Here is a 21,557-nt window from a genome sequence, read left to right as displayed (position 1 = left end):
TTTTGGGAAGGGTGGCCTGATGGATCGCTGTGGTGCTTTGTATTTTCAGAGCAGGTGCCCTGACCTTCGCCAGATGATTTAGTGGGTGAATCCTGCTCTTTTGAAAAGGGAGAGGTGGCTCCCCTGCGGCTCCTCCTGCACATCTGGCCCTGGAAGGCCAGGCACAAAACCAGCGGGCAGCACCAGCTGTTCCACAGCTGTCACCCTCCCCACTCCGCTCCAGCAGCCTATAGCTCCGCCCTCTCGTTTGCATAACGCGGCGTCATCATTAAGCGACTCTCTTCCGCGGCTGCGCCGAGGAGGCGGGCGCCGCCAGAGCAGCGGAGGCACAGCACGGATGAGGCGCATGCGCGGTGCTGGACGGCGCTGGAGCTGCGGGCCCGGCGCGGGCTCGCGGAGGGGTCGCGGGGCAGCCGTTGGCGGGGGCGAGGCGGGGGGCGGCTGGCGCGGCCTGGCGGGCGGCTCGCCGCAGCAGCTGGCGGAGCGATACGCGGACTTGGCCGCCAGCCACAGCGAGGCGGTGCGGGCCCGCGAGGAGCGGGAGCGCCAGAACACGCGGCTGCGGGACGAGAACGCGCGGCTGCGGCTGGAGAACCGCCGGCTGCGCCGGGAGAACCGCAGCCTCTTCCGCCAGGCGCTGCTGGGGCCCGGCCCGGAGCCCGACGCGCCGCCCCGCCCGTGCTCCGCCCCCGAGCAGCCGCGGGAGGAGGAAGCGGCGCTGGCGGCCCAGCTGCGGCGGCTGCAGGAGCGGCACCGCCGGGCCCTGCAGCAGCTGCGGCGCCGCCGCGCCCAGGACGGGCTGGAGGAGGACGGGGAGCTGGACGAGCTGCTGCGGGAGCTGGACGGGGAGCAGCCGCCGCCGCCGCCGGAGAAGAGCCTGGTGCCGCCCCTATAACCGGGGGAGGCTGGCGGGGCTCCGCAGTGCTTTGGGGACCCCCCCCCTTTGGTGCCTGAGGCGGACCCAGCTGGCTGCACCCTGCGGCCGCCTCACCGCGGGGCTCCCCTGCCCCACAGGGAGTGCGGGCCCCAGAAGTAGGCGCGGGAGCTTCCTGCAGGAGCAGCCACAGCAGCTGGAGGAGCCCCACGCGGCAGGAGGGAAAGGGCCTCACAGCGCAGGTGCCTCGTGCCCTTGGGTGTTGAGGAGAAGTTCGTCCTAGAGGGAGAAATGGATTCTGGACTTTGCCGCCTCCTGGCATTGCCCTGTCTGCCTTCTCAGCTTTGAGTTTGGACCTGTGTCTCTAGTTATCTTTGTGCAGGAGTGAACAAATCTCACAGAGGCCACAATAGCCCTGTAGATGACCCAACAATGGCACATTTTTTAGCCTGCTACTAGGTTTTAGTACCCATGTATATCAGTTTAAAAAATGAAAAGTTTGTGTGCCAGATTTATTGTGACAGCACTTTAAATGAAAGCTGATAATCCTCAGAATCCTTCTGAATTGGTTGGATATCATCTGCCACTCCATTCTCTGTATATCTTTGACTATTGATTTGTTCATCCTTGACTGTTGCATAATTGGTCTAGACATGGCAAGTCCAATTCATAAAACCACAGGTCATACTAAATAAATCCTTGACAACCAAAATGCTTCTACTAGATGTGATTTGTAATATGCAGATGAATATAATATACATATTATTTGTTTTATACTGTAAATAGCTACTATTCAAAGTTCTTAAATTTTGCTACCAAGGTTTTTTCAAAATTCTAAGAAACAAACTACTCAATTACTTATCTTTCTGTTTTAAGTAAAAACTATTTTTCACTTACATAACGGAAACTATTTTAATTTTTAGTTTCTATTTACTGTCTGAAAGACCAACCTTGTAAACATATAAGAGTAACATTATTTGCATCTGTAGTCCCATTGCCTTTAGTAGGATTAATCAGATGAGGAAAGTTAGGGTTGAATGCCACTGTTTGTGGGATGGGTCCCTAAAACTTAATTACTAAACTTTTCACTGAGAGAAGGTGGTACTTATGTAACCTTAAAAAAACCAAAATAAACCACTCACGTAACTTCAAACTTTGTTTGGAGTTAGATTATTTATGGGAAAAGAGGAATACTTGTACTAACTTCACTATTATTGTTTAATATAATTGAGGTTTAGAATAGTCTGTGTAGCATCCAGCATACAAATTTAATTGTGATATAAAATGTACAGTATCATTTGTTAAACCAATATCAATACATAAAAAGCTTTTTAATTAAGTTTTAGGGGAATAGACCTGTTTAATGTGATAGGTCTAAAGAGCACCTCAGCTGTGCAGTTCATCTTCCTTAGTCTTTAATGGGAATTCTAGAATGTCAGTTTCTGAATGTCTTGTTTGCTCACTAGGTTGAAACTACCCTTACTAGCCATTTTAAATTGGCTAATAAAAGTGAAGTACAATGGGCACAAAAAAATCAGTGACACGTCCAAATGTTTTATATTTAAATAAAAGTTACTGTGTTCTGTGAACCATTCCCAGTAAAGTAGATGTATAAACTGCAAATGAAAAGAGGGATTTAGAAAGAAAAATGCCCAAGCAACTTGTATGGTTTAGCAGAATAGTATAATATAGGCTTACAGTACTTGAGTAGATGACCTTTTAAGGCCCCTTCCAGACCTACATTTCTGTGATTCTGTGATCGTGTGTTGTTGCAATATAATGATGGAAAACATCTGAACACAGAAATTATTTAAGACAAAATATTGCTGTAGGCATTAGGGCCCTGATTCCAGGATTTTATTCAGTGCTTGTAGATGTCAGATACAGTGAGGGCAGTTAATTATTGCCTTAAAGGAAGGTATCTAAATATTATAGATAAGTTTAAAAGTATGCATCAGCTATATAAAGAGATTTAATGGATAAACAGAGTGAACTCAAACAGAAGGATCATTGGTTCTAAAATGTAATATGTATGTCTGGCCTGCAGCTTAGAAAGCTCAAACAAAATTCACCCAGGAGTTTCTATTCTAGTGGGGCTCAGATTCATTACTAGCGGTCTGCTGAAATATGTAAGTGTCTTTCAAGCATTATTTAACATTGGTACACTAAAGGGTCAAATTTTTAGTTGGTATAAATTGTTATTGAATTCAGGTCAGTTATAATAATTTACACTAGCTAAGGATCTACCCCTGTTTTTGTCTCTTGCTGTTAGAACACATTGGCTAAAGATTGATGAAAAGGTGACTCCTGTTGGATTACCAGGATCACGAAGAGCTGCAAGAGCAGGCCCTTAACAATTTTCAATATTAAAATTATCCTTTAATCCCATAGCAACAGTAACTTGTTTCTGGCTCTAGTGCAGTGTACTGTACATTAAAATCCTCATTGTCATCAGTGGTACAAGAAGAATTTTGATAATGTTTTTCATGTTAGAACTCACAGCATCAAGACTTTAAGGTGATGGGAAGGAATGTTAGTTTTATAGACTACCTAACCTTCCCTCTTTCTAAACTTGCTTGGTCTTTCTATTTTGATCTTCTTAGTCCTATATCTCTGGTTCTGCTCTCACTCTCAGTAATTCAGACTTTAGATGTCTACTCAGGACCAGAAATCATAGTTGTCTTACACCTTACATCTTTTACTTCCTTCAGCTCCCATGTTTAAGTCTATCTATCACTTTCTCCAGAGCATTCCCAGTTTCATTCTTCTTTTGATCTACTTGCTGTGGAATCCTTAGTTGTTTTTTATTGTGCCTGGCATTGGCTATTGCACTTCCACATTTATGTTCTTACTGAATACCTGCTCTTTCACTATTTTTGGGGGGTGGGGGGAGGTTGCAGAATGTGGTCTCCAAACTATTTTCTGTAAATGGAGCTGTACCACTCCCATTTTCTTCACTAATTTATTTTTCATACAATTAAAAATTGCTCTCCTCGTTTCGAAAACTTGATTATATATCCTAATTTCCTTTCCTCCATGCCTCCCTCAAGTATTTGGTGGGGAAAGTTGCGTTCTCATTACTTCCCTCTTTAGAACAAAACACACACACACTTTTTTTGGCTGCCTTATGATTCTCACATAGTATTTTGTAGTACCATGTATGAAGAATTTAGAGGAAAATCAGACTTCTATAACAGTGGGGATTTTTCCCATACTTCTTTAGGCTTCTTCCTGTTTCTCTGTAAATATTGATCAGAATAAATAATGAACTTGATTATTCTAGCTAAATAGTAACTTTATTAAAACGTGTTCTACAAAACTTGAAAGACAAATTAGATTATTTTAACTAATTTGCTGAAATATCCTACTCCATTTGGAAAAATGAAAACCTTTAGATCTGGGTGTAGATTTGCCATCTCCCACTGGAACTAATGAAATAAAGTCTCTTGTTTTTACATGAACATTTAGCCTTCTTATCTGTGGACTGTACATTATCCATCTCTCTTGTGGCCTCTCTTCACCCCCCCCAAAAATTATGTGGATGATTCAGCAGAAGCTGTATCCATACCTATATTAAAATAATTTTTGGGATGTGTGTGTGATGGCAATTACTTTAAAACACATGTGTATGAACATAATATCTCAAGTGTGGTGCCATAGTTAATATACATTCTATGACTCTTCTGAGACCTAATTTAAGTTTTATTAAATATTGCTTTCTGAAGGAGCCTTTGTCCGCTACACTCATCTCCTTGAATATGTTAAGGCCTTGGGGTGCTTTAACTTGCCCACAGAGTATAATGAAATAAATTAAATGTCTTTGTGATAAACTAAAGCAGTTCAGATTAGTTTGAAAAGCAATCATCTGTTACTCTTCCCTTTTCACAATCTCCTCTCCTGTATCAATTTATTTGTACTTTAATGGTGTAACTAGGAAGTAAGCTATATGGAAAGTCACTGTTCAGACTGCTGAAAGTGGTAGTTTAAAATTAAAATATGGGCTTGGAGCTTTGTGAGTTTCAATAAAGTAATTGTGTGCCTATACAGTTACTATATTCTACTGCTCTCCCTATGGAACTCCTTTCCCAAAAAATCAGACCTTATTAGAATGTAAAATAGTAATATGCCAAAATTAAACCTTTTGTTTAAATTTTTGCTACTAATGTTTCTCCTTGACCAGTTCTGCTGAATCCCTTGCTCATTGTTCTGCCTACCAGCTTCATGCATACCAGAGCAGGATTGAGCTAGACTAGCAGAAGATAAGACTAGAAGAGTGATGAGAGGCTGTAGAGAGATTGTTGGAGGAGTGACTATGCAGGAGGAGGAAGGGGTCAGTGACACAGCACAAAATGGGTAGGTAGCGTGAGCAGTAAGGGAGAGAGCATAGTTTAGTTGCGTAGCTCAGAAAAAGAACATACATAATGAAAGCATACAGGAGTGATATATCACTGAAGCAGAGCTATTGAATTTATGTTTAAAGTCGTTTTTTTTTAATTGAATGAAAAGATTTAAATTGGATGTAAGGTGTAAACTTAAATGGGAAAGTGTCAGACTAGCATCACTGGGAAAAAGTACTTTGTCATGCGCAGCATAGGTCTGGCATGCAGTGACTGCAAGCTCCTGAAGGAAAATCCATTACAGCAAGAGCATAGTTGAGTCTTCATACCTATGTAGGGTGGGATCCACAAAAGTTCTTAAGTGTCTAAACCCTGGATGTAGGCACCTAAATCCTGGTTTTGGATCCACTGTGATCCATAAAACACTTTCCAATCTTTTAAGCACCAAGTGAGTTTAGATGCCTAAAGTTTTTCAGGGTAAATATTTTATATACACCTATGTTTCAGTCTCTGGGTATGCATACTGCTGCCTTCCTCTAGTCTTCCTGGGTACCTATCTTCCACTAAGCCCTAGAGTGAGCCACAAACAAGGGGAAGGTAGGCATTTGGTGTATTTTCAGGGTGCCTACTAGATTGGGTCCCATTCAAAATACAGCTGGAGAAGGAGCAGCCCACCTTAAACTTATAGCCAAGTGGTGAGAGCACTCACCTGGGATGTGGAAGACCTAGTCAATTCCCCCTGTTTCTGCCAGGAGACAAAAGAAAGGATTTGAACACGGTGTCCTGCCTCTCAGGAGAGTTCTCTTAACTACTGAGCTATGGGATGTTTTGCTGTGGTGTTCCCTTAGTCTCTCCTGTTGAAGCTTTTGTGGAAAATTATGAAAGAGCAGAGGGACTTGACCAAGGTCTCCCACCTCCCAGGTGCATGCCCTACCCACAGGGTAACAGAGTAATTCCCATTCTCTTTGGTCCAGTGACTAAATATCCACAGTGGAACAGTCACTGGGCTTGATGCTTGGCATTACAATGCCTAAGTCCTTTTGTGGATCTCATCCCTAGTCCCTACCATTGGCAGAGACTATTAGCAATAGCATTCATTAGGACCAGTTACTTCAGATGAAATTCGTGTGCCAGCTTAGCAGCTCTCCTACAAGTGCTGTAGACCCTGAGTGGGTAGGACCCTTTTTTAATGACTACATGGGGGCAGGACCTCTGTTTTACATTCTTTCTGAAACTTGGCACCTATTTTAGCACAGTGCTTCCTGACCCATGCTCTGTAGCATTATTTCAGTATTAACCTGAAAAGGAAGAGTAGTGTGATCAATGTCACTTTTACAGCTCCTAGGTGTTCCCTGAAGATCTCACATCCAAGTGCTTTACCTAGCCTGCCATTGATGAGGTTGTAAGCACTGAGTAGGTCATAGGCCGGGTGATATAGCTGCAAAGCATATTGTACATCATGCCTAATATATTAGTGGTCATGATTGTTACTAATAATGGTTCCTTATGAAAATTATAGCGATAGTAGTCCACTGAGGTAATGCAGCTGATGTGCCTGTACACTAATTGCAGAAATTTAGCTACACTTCTATTCCTATTAACTCTAGACCCTTCCCTCAGCTTCAGTCACAACCATGTTCAGTAACGCTTTATCCCTGTGTGAGGCAGTCAGAACAGTCTCTTTTATTAATAAAGAAGTGACGTGGTCCCAGTTTTGTTTTGGTAAAGGCTCAGGACCAGATCCACAAAGGCACTTGGGCATTGCAATGCTGAATGTAGCATTGCCTAATTTTTAGGCACCCAGCGGAATCCATAAACCCTGCATTAGTTGCCTAAGCTCCTTATACAATGTGTAGAGAGAGAGAGAGAGAGGCACTTGAGAATGGGATCCACAAATCCAGCATGTTAGGCACAGAGCTACCTAAGCTAGTCAATAGCAGATGCTGAAGAGAGGGGTGTGCCCAAAGTCATGCCTCTCTCACAGAGTTTGGTGCCTGACTCCAGGCAGGAGGGACCCATGGCTGGAAACACTTTTGGAGTTAGGCACTGAAGGAACCTAGTGTTGTACCTACCTACACACAAAATGGGAGGATGTGTTTGTAGAGGAGGAGTCCTGAACGCCTTTAGCCTAGTGGTTAGGGTATTCACCTGGGATATGGGAGACCCTGGCTGAGTTCTCCCTCTTCCTGATGAGAGAGTGGATTTGAACAGGGATTCTTTACCTCCAGACTATAGAGTCATTCTCGCTCTCTGGACCAATGTGTATTTAATTATTTTTACAAAGGAATGGCTTCAACAGAAGAGATTGAGGGAGACCCACACAGAATATCCCATAGTCCAGTGGTTGGGCACCCCTGTGACAGGTGGGAAACCCCTGTTGAATTCCCTGTCTGTCATCAGGCAGAGAAGGGAATTAAACCAAGGTCTTTCACATCCTAGGAGAGTCCCCTAACCGCTCGGTTAAACAGGCTAATTGGGCTTTCTGGCCATTTTGTGTGCTCAGAACACACTTGCCCAATTAGCCCCACAGGCAAAATAGCCTGTCTTTACCTGATTTGAGGATCCTGCTGGAGCTTAGGTGTGAGATAAATGTCTAGCCATATTCCTGAGCAATGGGCATGCCTACAGGCAGAAACTTAGGCAGTTAGAGAACTGTATAATGAAAAATGCGGTTATTAGTGAGTTTAGGCACCTGCAAGGTTAGGCAGTAGCTAAATGAGGGTTTTTTTGTGGCATGCAGTGGGATTTAGACACCCAAGTCCTTTGTGGATCTGAGCCTCATTGATTTTTAATGAAATGTAGTCTCCTGAGTGCCCAAATCACTTCTGAAAATGAAACTTGGACACCTAAGTCACTTAGGCCCAAATCCTCAAAAGTATTTATGCCTCTAACTCCCACTGAAATCAATGGGAGTTAGGCTTCTGAATTTAATACCTCTGAGGATCTGGGCCTTCGACCTTGCAACCCTGAGCAGAGCAGCACCTAAATATCTTTAAAATCTGGGTCTAACTCAGCAAGCTTGGCAAGATCTGGGCTTTAGGTAGTTTATCACCGGGATCATATGTGCAAAATGTCAGCATTTGTGTACCTAAACTTATTTTGCTGAAGTTGTGAACATTCACCCTGTTCCAGATTTGTTAATTTTCACAGAAGATTTTTTTTTTCTTTTTGCCTTGTCACCCTGCTAGGTCTCCCCTGATGACTATAGAATCTTCCAGGAAAACTCCCTGTAGACAAGAGCTATAGTTCCCTCTCCTCCTCCATTCATTTAAATTGCAATAAGGGAAAAGGGAGAAAAAGAAAAGCAGAAATAAAATGCCAATAATAGTTGAATCACACATGGTGCCAATCATTATCATCCTCCTCCTCTCTATTTTTGGTGTTTTCTCCTTGCTGTTTTGAAGAAGCACCATGGATGTAGAGGTGAGGAAATTGATACAGAAATTGACATCCTAACTGTGTGGGTGAAACTTGGACAATGGGGGCTGGACTACAGAAGAGGAAGAGTTACTAGGCCAGCAGCCTGACTGACATGCTTGAAAAACCAATCACACCCTGTAGACACTGGGACTGTTCAGGTACTCACAGCAAATCTACCCCAGCCTATTATTTGGGGAGGAGATAGGGGAGTTGGCTTCTAGCAGCAGAAAGAGTTGTAACCCTCAGTTGTTTTCTCCAGGGTAGGAGGGAGAGGTCCATTTTAATTCTCAGAAGAGTTTAGCTACCTTCACAAGAGGTGTCTCTCTTCTCTTTAACCACCCCCACCTGCCTCCAAAATGGCTACTGGAGACAAGTAGTAAAGAGAAGCCAGCCTGGCAGGTCCCCATTCTCCCCAATCAAGGGGCCAAATACAGTAGGGAGAAAGGCAAGCAAACAAGTCTGGATTAGGAAGTATTTCTTGAACACCACTATCCAACGAGAGAGGTCTGACTGCTAGTTTCATCTATTAGGCTTCCCCTAGGCTGGAAGCCAAGGGCTTGAGCAACCCAGAGACCTGCTTCAGGTGGAGAAATCTTCCTGCCTTGCAGGGGGACAACACAACAGTGAGTACTGCTTAACTCCTGTTCAGATAGACAGGAAGAATTCTGGGGCAAATGAAGACCTAGTCTTAGTGTGCACACTCATGTGAAAGCTCACCTGGTGCCAGGGGGGTGCTAGCACCACCAGGCACCTAAGCAATAGTAACATTTATTCCATTGTGTATTGTAAATTTAATCTTTCCTTGGTCAGTCCTAGAGAGCTTCAGCACAAGAGTAAGGCCAGTCCAGTGTTTAGAGTTCTAGCTGAGGACTTGGGAGTCCTGGGTTCAAGTCCCTGCTCTGCCACAGACTTCCTGTGTGACTGGGTAAATCACATAGCCTCTCAATTCCCCATCTGTAATATGAGGATAATAGTATCCCTATTTCACAAGGTTGGGTCGGTAAATACCAAGGCTGGGTCAGTGAAATATGATGGTAAGGGGGGTTCACATAATAATACCTAACTCTTATATAGTGCTTTTCATTACTAGATCTCAAAGTACTTTACAAAGGAGTTCAATATCAATTATCACTATTTTACAGATGGGTGAACTGTGGTACAGGGAGGTGAAGGATTTGTTTAAACTCGTCCAGCCGAATGGGGAACAGAACCCAGGTCTCCTGAGTTCTAGTCCAGTGCTCAATCCGCCAGGTAATACTATATACAAGAGAGAACAGCCCACACAGCAATGGCGGATTAATGATTTTGCCGCCCGTAGGCCCAGGGTTTTTTTGCTGCCCCAAGATTGCAAGTGCCAAAGCAAAAAAAAAAAAACAAAACTGAGAGTGCATGTGCCGCCCCCGCAAATTTGCCGCCCTAGTCTAGGCCTTGTTGGCCTAGGCGATAATACGCTGCTGCCACGCAGATGATCCAAAACCTGTATGTAGGCCTTGGGATTGCTCTGATTTTACTTTTATTCTGTTTGAGTGATTGAGAGTCTATTTAGTTGTAAAAGGAGAAATAGGATTATCTGAAGGAGTATCTGATTATTGTCGTGGGGTTAATGTATTCACTGGTGCATTTGTTCTCCAGCTTTGTCCTTTAATCCTTATTCTTGGACTGAATGGTCTCCACTTTGAGTGCCTGTGTTGATTGGACCTGTGGACATATTGAATAGAGAGGGAGAGATGGTTTCTCAGGTGACCAAGCCTTTACCTTCAAGGGCCTTGTGGTTAAAACCAACACCTTGATCTCCTTAGTATGATTAGTAATTAGTATCCTTAATATCACTACTACTGCATCACCAAGCACATCACCTCTAAGTAAGCACTTGCCAGGTGAAGAGGAAAGATAACCTACATCATGTCACTCTCTCCAGCAGAAAGCAAATGTGAAAATCATCCAACTGCTGTCTGTAAATTGAAAATTAGAACAAAGGGTGACCATTGAGATCTAGGCTCAAACAAGCACACATTCATCTAATGCACCCACAACCATTCTCCTCTGTCACAAGATGAGGCACAGTCTCATAGCTACTGTCTCAATATTCTATTTTCAGTGTGAACATTTAAGTCACTAATATTTCTGAAATTAATTAACTGCTAAGAAGTGCATTCTGCAGTTCCTTAATGCACACTCTGCTCAAGCACTTTGCTACAAAGCTTGCTAGCTCCTCTTCTGAAATAAAAGTACATAAATAATATAGTCCTACCTGTTTTTCACTGCTCCAGTAGAGGCTCTCTCATTCATTAACTGTCAACGGATGGTACACCCTTTGACTTTACACTAGTACTGCATCTGACAGGATGTGACATTAATCCAACAATTTTCTTCAGAAAAATAAAAGCAAAAACGACATGGCAGCTGCTCTTAGACCCTTACTTCCGAGTCAGACATCTTCCAGCTGAAACAATGGAAAAAGAATATTTTGTTTCTGCACCCACTGTAATCACAGTGAAAACTTCTGAGATTCTGGGTCATTTTGCACAAGTAAAGATTTTCTGTCTGTCTTGCTACATGCAGTCTTGACCGTGCTTCTTTGTGTATATGCAGTACAAAAGTCTTTAATTTCATGACCATATACTACTACTCAAATAAAACAGTATAAGACCATGATCTTGCAACTGATTGCGCATAAGGGTGCACCTGTGCAGTCAGCTGCAGAATTGGGGTTTAACATCAGACTCTTTTTTCCCCCCTACAACCTTAGATATCCATGTGTAGCATCTTGTAACATCTTTGAAATTCTTGCTTCTGTGCGCTATATTCAATGACCTAAGTGTCTAGTATCTCTTGGCTTAGACCTTTTATATGGTAAGATCCCTTATTTCTAAGACATGCATTTTAATAGTTTAGTCAGGAACTGTGTACTATGAAAATTCTTTTTAACCAGAAACACAGCTTTCTTTAGGTGCATTTCAGGAGATGTGGTAGTTTTAATTACAAAGCTAACTTAGCTACATACACATGGACAGCAAAGCCTTCCTTAGGTGCAGTTCCAGGGCTCAGGCAGTTAGCTTTGTAGTTAACTTGCTTGTAAACTTAGGTGGTGCTCATAGGCTGGAAATTTTTTACTGTTATTCTGTGTATTTATAATTAAGAATCTTCCATACATTGTATATGTCTGATTTGCTGTGTGCTTGTGCCTTAAATGCCATTGAACCCAATGGGACTACTCACGTGAGAAAGATGAGTAGAATTTGGTCCTTCTAGAGTAACAATCTACTACTAATGTTGGGTGTCCGCTGGATAATGGTTGTTACTAAAATTAATTCTGTCTGCCCAAGAACTGGTGACAAGATGAGTGAGAAAATTGTGTGTGCAGCACTCAACTTAAGTCTCATAAAGACGGGAATTATAAGCAAGTGCAGTTTCTTAGTGTCTGGGGAAGGCTTGCTGTGCTGGATCAGTAAATGGAGACGAGGGAATCCAGATAATATGGTGTAAGTAACAAATTTTTATGCTAGGTTTCAGTTTTCGATTAACCATTAAAATGGTGAAATAAAATACTCAAAGCACTCTACAAATATTGCATCAGGCTATTTTTATTTCTCAGATTGTATGCATTTCATTTCCTGAACTCATAACCTGTAACCAGCTGTAAAATTGTTATGCATAGCTACAGAGCTTCTTCAGAAGGACATTTCTCAGTCTGCTGCTGACTGTGTATATTTTTTAAAATGTTGATTGCTGAAAAGAAACTTTCCTAACCTCTCTTGACCCAAATATATTGAAGGTTTATTGCCTTTATAGGTACAGTAAGATGCTTCTACAATATCCCCAAGACAGCTCTGGTAAGCCCTGTCTTATTTTAGAGCTTCAAACTTATAGATGTCTTTAATATTAACTGTCTGTAGTTATCCCACTTGCTAAAGAACTTAAACCAATCTTTACATGGTGAACAGGACTGAGTAATATCTGTGCAATGCCAGCCAGGAATCAATTAATCTACTTTGTCAGCATGGGAATATTTTTTTTTTTTTAGCAAAGCTCTGATATTTGTTTATTTAAAACACAGTTGTATTTAGTGTTCAGAGATGCGTGGGACTAATTGTTGGACTTAGGCCTGATATTTGGATACAAATGCTGAATATGAGCACTGAACAACAGAATTTTGGGGTCGGCTTGTGTAACTCCATTCGCTTGCATGGAATTTCACGGCTGTAAGTTAGGAATAAGTGAGAGAATGAGACCCATATTTCAAAATGCTTCCTATATTCCCCTTGATCTTGGTCAGTGTCCTTGAAGCACCCAGGGGCACCCATTAGTGGGGAAATGGTACCGCTCTTTTGCTCTGCCTGAATGCCCACCTGGCAATTTTCTTGCCAGTTTTGGCCTCCCTGGAGTTCTAAAAGATAAGCATATTCCTTCTTCTTGGGGACTTCCAGGAACTACGCTCTCTAACTGGAGTTGTGCTCTGCTTCCTTCCATTCCAAAGGGCCATTCTAGCAGCCATAGATCACAGGAGTACCCCATGTTCCCTGAGTGTTGCATCTAGGAGAGGGATGATGTAGAGCCACTGTAGACTTGATCCTTCAATGTGCTGTGCATGGGCAGATTCCTGAATATGTTTGGAGTCCCTCTAGAGTCACTGGAACCCTGAGAAAGCACAGGGATCTGGCAAAGCGGCGTCGATTGCAGGGTCTGGGCATAAACCAGCTCTGTGCGACACAAGCGGTATTCTCCAGCAGCAGCATAAGGTGGCTTTCCACTGCTGGAGCAGCACAAAGCAGCTAGATTGTAATAGAGGATTTGGCTCTGTATCTCCATTGGCTTAAGGAATTACAAATTTCAAAGTGTTCAGATTTGGGAAACAAAAAGGGAATAGACATGCATTTTGTTAATGGGCTAATAAACTTGAGGATTTCAAAGGTAAAGTCATGTGGGCACATGTGGCCATTCATGATCTGACACTGCTACATTCTGACTGAACCTGGTTTGTCACTTTTCAAGGTGATAAGGAAAGCACTTGGTGTCTTTGACAGCCTTCATTGTTCAAACCTGTCCAAAAAAAAATTCTGCCCATGACTGATTTGATAATTAGAAATGATGATGGTTATTATATTTTTTTGTGTTAAATAATGGCCACTCTCCTCCCACTTTTATTTTTATTCAGATTTAAAATTTTCTGACATGGGAGGTCTGGGATTTTAAACTGAACACAACAGAACCATTAAAATTAGATGCATATAGTGGTGGAAAATTACCATTTTCATTGATGCTAAGGTGAGATAGTTTGAAGAGCTATTTCATAAAAGGTCTTGGGAGTACCATCATGTTGTTTATCCTCCACAAGTCCTCATGTATTTTTGCTAACTCATTAGTTTGAAAGAAGTACTTGATGAGACCCAAGTGTTCAAAGGAAAGTACCAGTAGATAATGATTGAAGAAGGAATCTTTGATTCATAGGATAAACTAGGAGTGAGAGCTACTGTAGGGCTAAGAGGTAAAAGGTTGTTCTTTAATAGTGATTGGGAAGATTTCTGGGGAAATTTTCAGTTCTTTTTTAAGTTTAAACACCACAAATTCTTTTATTTTGTTTTGAGAAGAGTAGGTTTGTAATAAGTAGCATTTGCTTATATTACCAGACTCAAGAATTTCAGAGTCGGTGGGTAGGTTTTAGCCTTCCAACTCTCAATTAAATCCACAACAGTCATGAAGTCTTTTCTGCTCCCCAGCACTCCTGTGTAGTGCATTGAAGATATAACTGAGCTCTGCACTAGGTCATAATGAATATCTCTAGGCTGTCAGAATTCCATGCTCTCCAGCTGCAGTATTTGCAAAAGAGTTCACATAACATACACAACATGTTAGAGGTCCTGATCCAAAATTTGTCTGAAGTCAGTGCGAGTCTTTCCATTTACTTTAATGAGCTTGGATCAACCTGAGAACTGTACTTTGTAGATCCACCAATACTACCAATAGGTGGGTGAAGATACCACTTATACTTTGAATTGCTAAACAAACATCCAGTCTTTCCTTTTAAAAACTTAATACCTCTATACCTCTGCTTTAGCTCTGAAGGGCTAACAGAAGTAAACCATAGTTATCAGAAATGAATCAGAATACACAGATCTATTGAGTGAGACGATATCTTCTTTACATAACCATTTTTCAGAGTAGGGCTGCAGTTTGAGGGGAGCACTCTTACAGGTAGAAAAAATTTTTAAGTGGAGTGAAACTGTTGAGTTACACTGAGCCAAAGCACTTCACTTCATCGGAAACTGAGTTTCACAATCACTTGGTTCCACTGGCTATTGTTTTAACAGCTGGACCCTTGGAAACTCAGTACTCAAAAACAGTACTCACATTTTGAGTATCAGAGAACAGACATGACACCTTGGTAACAGAGGGAGGAAAATGAAAACAAATGACTAGGCCAAATCCTGAAGTCGTTATTCAGGCAAAACACTCATTGTCTTCGGTGGGAGTTTCACTTGAGTAAAGACTTGCCATTATGTGCTTGCATTTGGTGGCCCAACTTCTGTCTAAAGTATGAGCTTTAACCCAAAATCAGCTAGGAAGAGACGGCAATACTGATTACCTGCCAGGAGGGCCAAGAAAAAGCTAAAGAACAAAATTGTCTCCTGATAGTGAGAAGTGTTTTATTTATATGTGTATTTGACGGTAACATCTTTTGTGTAAAGGTCACTTTCATTAACCTTAGACATGCACTATCCAGTTTCAAAAGGCATGCGGTTTACAATTTTCCTTCATCCTATGCAAAGCTAAACAACCATGAGTGTAAGGCTAATATATGTTTAGTGCCTAAGGCACATTCCAATTAAGTATTAAAGCAGGTTAGGTTGGAAAATTTCCAGAACATTTAGTGAATATCACTTTCAGTCATTTTCATTTAAAATTAATAGCAAGTATTTAAAAAGAAATAGACCTGGGGACTAGATCACAGAGTTCAAGATGGTCACTTGCTTTTACAGAGCAAGGAGTCTGGTGAAAGACAACCATGGGGTATGTTCTGCTCTCAAACACTGTAGTGTGTGTGTGTGTGTGTGTGTGTGTAGGGCAAGGATACGGGGAGGGAGATTAAGAGTGATCCTAATAGGGTCATGGTGACGGATGCTGATGTATATTTACTGATGTGTAGGGCCTGAGCCTGGGAGGTATTGAGCACTGTCAAATCCCATAGAGTAAATGATATCTGAAGTCCCTCAGCACTTTCCAATTCCACGTAGCTCAGTTGGCACTGAGGATGCTCAGCAGCATGTCAGATCAGGCTCAGAGATCAATAATAAAGATGTATTAAAGGGGGTGGGGAGAAAGAGGGAAGACAATTTAGAACAAAGTAACCATTCTCATTTTTGAGAGACCTTAACCACAGTAGGTATATATGTGTTCAGTGATGTATGGCTACATAGAAATGAGTGATATCAGTACTAGATAGACTAGATAGTGAGGAAGGTAACTGAAAGCACAAGAGTTAATGGGATACTGGCTTTGCTTTATTTTCTTACCATTTTCTTACTTATGCCTTCTACCCATATTCATGTTTTATGTCTGTCATTTTCTCAAAATGCATGCATGCAGGCTGGATCTTTGCCTGTGCAGAAGATCCATGTGAGACGTATGAACCATCTAAATCTCATGTCCGATTTTGAGGTGTTTAGTGATGTGTATATCTAGTGTGGCTCCTCTTCACCGAAATGAAGATCATCCACACAGTATATAAAGGGTAGGATCTTCAAAAAAAATTCCTACAGGAAGTAGGCAACGACTTTCAATTTACTCTCAATGGCAGTTGGGCACCCAACTGTCTGAGGTGCCTGATCCCCTTATTTAAAAAAAAAAAATCTCACCCACAGAGTCTACTGCTTGGAATACAAAGATTTATTTTTTTTACAAAGGTAAAGAGAATAACCATTCCTGTGTAGAAAAGGTATTGGTGAAAATGCAGAGAACAAAGACTATATTGACAATCAGTTCTAACACAGAAAAAAGACTAAACACAGCCACCGAATTCCAATACATAGGTATGCTAGGTAGAAATCTAAAGGTAGAGATAATCATTGGTATATCTTATCCAGGGCCCTGGCACTTGAAAAAGGGGATTCAGTATCCTAGTATTGTTAACAGATGACCATTCCTCCTTGGAAAAGCTGATTAACTTTGTCCTTAATTATATTCACATATGTATGGATAGTTTTTACCCACATAATTCCATGGCTGTGTGCTTAGGGCTTTATCCTGCAAAGACCTTTACTTATGTGAGTAACTATTTGCATGATCAGGGCCTTAATATGTAAGAGCTTTGTCCAATGCTTATTGAAGTCAGTGGTAGTCTTTCTATTGTCTTCGCTGGGTGTTGGATTGGGCCCTAAAATCTTTGTTCTTTATTATATTGGTAGGAAAGTTTGCACGTTACAAAAATCTGTAGCTTAACTGTCAAATGTCTATCAAGTTAAAAATCCTTAGTATGCATGTTTGAAAATGTCTTCTGTAGCTGTTTTAAACCTTTGTAAGATTTCTTTGTTAATGGACTGTATGCCACTAAAGCAATCTCCATCATTATTAAAGGTTCATATTAAGTCTCATTGCCTTCATAAATGCATATTGCTGAGGATGTTTACTTTAATGATAATGAAATGACATTTGAACACTTAGTCTGTAACTTAATTGATTTGAACAAACGTTTTACATGTGGTAAAATTAAAATAAACTCTAATACATATTAAACTTCTGGGAGAAACAACTCAGTCATTCCATACATTACTAAAAATTCATAAAGTAAAAATGATAATATTATGGCATTTTAGAAGTGGGCTTTTTCTTTTGCAATTACTTACTGAGTATTTGAGATAAGCATTGCCATTGAGATCATATAACCGGATGCTGAATATCCAGTAGAAGGACTCTCAGAAAAAAGAGGAGGAATAGCAAATGACTTCAAATCAGTAACTAGCCTTTGTATTGTTGTTATGCCGAAAATGAATTGAATTCAACTTCTTATAAATTAGCTGTTAAGAACCCATAATATTGTTGGCACATTTCGTTACAATAATATCATGCTCATTTAAAGGTGCCAGATTGACAGCGCAGGACACTTAAATCTTCCATCTCCAAAACAGATACTGAGGCATGGTCCATAGCAGTGCAAGCTTCCCCCATCCTTTTTTCATTCTGATTCAGAGGGATTTTCTCTTGGGACAGGAGTGAGTGAGAGAGTTTAGTTCCTGTCCTTCTTAGGAGGGTGCCAGCCAGGGGTGCTAAATGTCGTGGAGTTTCATGATGTGGAATCTTGTTCGCTATGAGCTGGGCTGAGACCGCTAACACATTCCACACAGATTCCACTTCAGCTGGCAATAACTCTTAATCATTAATGACCGTGGGTGAACTGTAGTCAGTGATTTGGGCTGGCCAGAAAACAAGAACTCCATTTTTGGCGGGGAAACAGTCAAGGTTTCAGAATTTTGTTTTGTTCCATATTGGAATGAAAACAAGAGCTTAGGCTTTTTTTTTTTTTTTACACAAAAAACAAAAACACAAACAACCCACAAGAAGAAGACCCACCCTTGAATAGGCACTAGCCCAGAAGTTAGGCATATGGGAGATCCTGGTTCAAGTCTCTGTATTTTCTGATTTGGAGCCCTAATAGCCCTGATTGGTTATTCTGGGACCTTGCTCTTGTGTTTTGGTTCACTTAATTTTTACATGCTAAGTGAGTGTGTACAAATGGTACGCCTGCATGTTCAAATGGGGAAAAGGGTCTGCAAATAAGCGTTTGAATAGTCCTTTGAAATACCATACATAAAAGTTTGCAAGGTCAGACAGCCCAAGGTTCTCAACTAGCTATGTACATTTACAAATTCCTGAACTCTATGTGCATAAATAACATTTGCATGCATAAAACACCCATATATATTTGTATGCTTGCAATGCCATGTACTTAACTTTGAAAATCTAGTTAAAAAACATCATTTTGGCGGCAAGTGGGAGCTCCAATATATGCCCCTGTCCATTACACTGAATACATTTTCCAGAGAAAAAAGTGGTTCCAGAATAAGTTCTTAGTACTCTCCATGTTATGTTGCTGGAACACTTAAGCTACAATTTATTAGTTTTCATGCTACAAGCAACAGGCTGCAGATTCGCAGGCTTTCTAATTTGAGATACATCAGGCTCAGACATGTCCAACTCATTCGCGTTAGCCTTTCCGAGTACTGATGAGGGCAGTGAGAAGCTTGCAGGCATTCTCTTGTCCTGCAAGGCTTGAATGGAGTCTGGGTGATGACCATTTAGATCATAATGGTCCATGTACTAAGTCAGTTTTTTTCACAACACTTCCAGTCACCTTTTCGAGAGCCTAGATGACAACATCATCATTCATTCATTCATTCATGCCCCAACCGTATGGGGGGGCCCAACCATCTCCTCCATAGTCTTCTCTTGGGCATTCGCCTCTAGCTGGTTCCAGGTATAGCCCATTTTTTTGCTATCAACCTGAAGGTCGCGTCGCCAGGTATTTCTTGGGCGGCCTCTTTGCTCACTAAAATTCTATGCACTTTCCTGAGCTAAATAACAGTTTCCTTTGTTTACATTGTAAGGATCAGCAGGTGAGGTGCCATTCAACTCTTTGTTTTTTTTCCTTTTTAGTTGGCCAATCATTTTTGCCTCAGGCACCCCTTTTACACTTTAGTGTCAGGCTGCAAATTCAGGACTGGCATTTAAAGCTAGTGAGGAGCAAACAAAGACTCAAGCTTGATGTAGGCTACAGTTTTTATTCGATGAGGAGCCACATTGCTGGCTGATAGATACACTACCACAATGTGCAGTGACTGGTTGTAAAGGTGAGCTTTTTCAGTGGCAGCAATTCAAAATACAAATTGATTCAAAGTGAATCCACAACACAGTTTTAAAAAACAGACCCTACCTGCCCTGGGAACCTCCAGATTCAATCTGTGAAGCTTGTGAATGAAAACATCATGTTCAGTACAGTGGGAGAAATACAGTAGATTATCGAATGTGGATCACTTCAAACAACAAACCAATTTTTTCATAGCACCCTACACTGCAGTATAGGAGAGCCAGAATCGAGTTGTAATGTGCCTCTAATACTGCCTCAGGTTAGGCGCGCTGGAGAATAAAGTAGAAAAAATGAGGGACAGGGAAATTCAGAAGTCCACATGGTGTAAATTGTGTATAGCTCCATTGAATTCAATGTGTTGAACTGGCTGTCAGAGCTCTAATCGAAATATGCATTACATATGATGGCTGCAGTTCTTCTGACTTAACCTGTCAAGATTATCAAATTTTGCTAATACTTTATTTACTGGCATCACCTGCTATTTGTAACAGGCCAGAACCTAAGATGGTGTAAATTAGCATAGCTCTGAAGTGACTGGAGCTGCACTGGCAGCACAATAGATTCTCAGCTGATATATGTAGAGCATTTCTTTGAAAGTGACTGTTGCAGGAATCAACTCCCGTGTATTTCAGACTGAGAGTTCCGCAGCCTCCCTCGCCCCTTGGCATTTCGGGTTGAGATCCCAGTGCCTGATGGGGCAAAATCATTGTCGCGGGGTTCTGGGTACAGCCTCACCTGTTTTAAAACCTCTCGCGCTCTCGTGCAGTCTATGGTGAACCAGGACCTTCAAGGACAGACAGAATTCTCAAAACCGCTGGCCCCGCGCTTTGGAGATCCTGATGGTAATGGGGCAGATTCTATCCATTGAACGCCGATTTCAAGCACTGACTGGTGGGACGCATTGTGTTGCAGGTGTGGACGATTCCCAGTGGCTAGATGAGAGAGCCCTCAGTAGAGAAGCGAGTGGCGAACTGTGGGGCTGTGATGCAAGTAGCCAAAGCAAAGCAATCACACGCTGCTGCGCGTAAGGTTGTGACTCTGAAACGTGCAGCAGGCCATAGTGATGGCTTTGCTGCACTGGATTCCTAAACTGTGGGGGCGATAGCCGCCGTCTTCAAGCACTACTCTGTTTAAACGGCTGCAGCAAGGAATTACTTCCCAGACCAGAAAATAGTCCCTATGTTATTACTGCTTGCTGTATTCTCCACAATCTCTGTGGAGAGGGAGAGGACCTGGGGGGTGGGAGGCTGAGGGAAATCACCTGGCCGCTGATTACTACAGCCACACACACAGAGGAGATTAGAAGAGCACACGAAGGAAGTGCGTCATCAGAGAAGCTGAAAACGAGATTCAACTCCCTCGAGACAGCTTTTTACTAAATAAAAAGTCACCTCATTTAAAAAGCATGAATTCTTTATTAATTCCATTAAAAAAATTCACAGTAACGACAGCACGTCTGGGTGAGGAGGATGTGGATGGTGGTGAGGGAGGAGGGGGTTATAGGGGGGCAGCGCGCACCCTGTGATCCTGCTGCTGCTGCTCCTGAAGCAGACGCCGGAGATGCATTTCAGTTTGATGCAGCAGCCCCAGAGTTGCATCCTGCCACCCCATCTTCCTGCTGCGCCGCCGCTTTTTTTCCCGGTCTTCCCCCTGCCGCACCTCTCCATCTCGGTTGTCCCCCCTGTCCTCACGCTTCATCCTCCTGTCCTCACGTTCACTCATTCAGATGCTCTTCTTTCATTGTGTAACTTCCATAATATCTGAGAACATCATCATCTCGTTCTTTTCTTTTCTTCCCTTATCTGTGCTAGCTTTGGGATGGAGGAGGGATGGTTGAAAAATTTGCAGCTGCATTAGGGAGATAAGCATGCATGGCCATGGTAAGTGTTTCGGCTTCTGTAGTGATTTACCCCTCCCCCACAACGCATGGCTAATACCCACGCTAGCTCCTGCTATCCAACCCAGTAGTAAAATGGCCACCCCCTTACTTAAAAATTTTTTTTTTTACAGGTTATCTGAACGATATATCACTTGCTGAGGATAACACAAACAAGATAAAGCGGATGCT

General features: G+C 42.1%; 1 protein-coding gene and 2 long non-coding RNA genes across 3 annotated transcripts in view; 2 read left to right on the top strand and 1 right to left on the bottom strand.

Annotated features, from left to right (window-relative positions):
* Positions 1–281: 281 nt before the first annotated feature.
* Positions 282–1,586, top strand: TUSC1 (tumor suppressor candidate 1). The gene has a single exon (XM_039545909.1). It carries the CDS (start codon positions 338–340, stop codon positions 893–895), a length of 558 nt encoding a protein of 185 aa, XP_039401843.1. The 5' UTR covers positions 282–337; the 3' UTR covers positions 896–1,586.
* A 7,225-nt stretch (positions 1,587–8,811) lies between these two features.
* LOC120407263 overlaps positions 8,812–21,557 on the top strand; it is a 234,434-nt gene continuing 221,688 nt past the window's right edge. Inside the window, exon 1 of the long non-coding RNA XR_005599865.1 lies at positions 8,812–9,254. This is a non-coding gene — a long non-coding RNA (uncharacterized LOC120407263). The remainder of the gene's footprint in view (positions 9,255–21,557) is intronic.
* Positions 10,258–11,040, bottom strand: LOC120407265. Its single transcript, XR_005599870.1, has 3 exons — positions 10,883–11,040; positions 10,531–10,583; positions 10,258–10,329 (listed from the first exon to the last, which is right to left on the bottom strand). It is a non-coding gene; the product is annotated as an uncharacterized LOC120407265 (long non-coding RNA).

This window comes from Mauremys reevesii, linkage group 6, assembly GCF_016161935.1.
Source record: "Mauremys reevesii isolate NIE-2019 linkage group 6, ASM1616193v1, whole genome shotgun sequence".
In the NCBI taxonomy this organism is placed as follows: Eukaryota; Metazoa; Chordata; order Testudines; family Geoemydidae; genus Mauremys; species Mauremys reevesii.
Note: the sequence above shows the minus strand (reverse complement) of the source record. Positions and strands in the feature narration are given on the sequence as shown.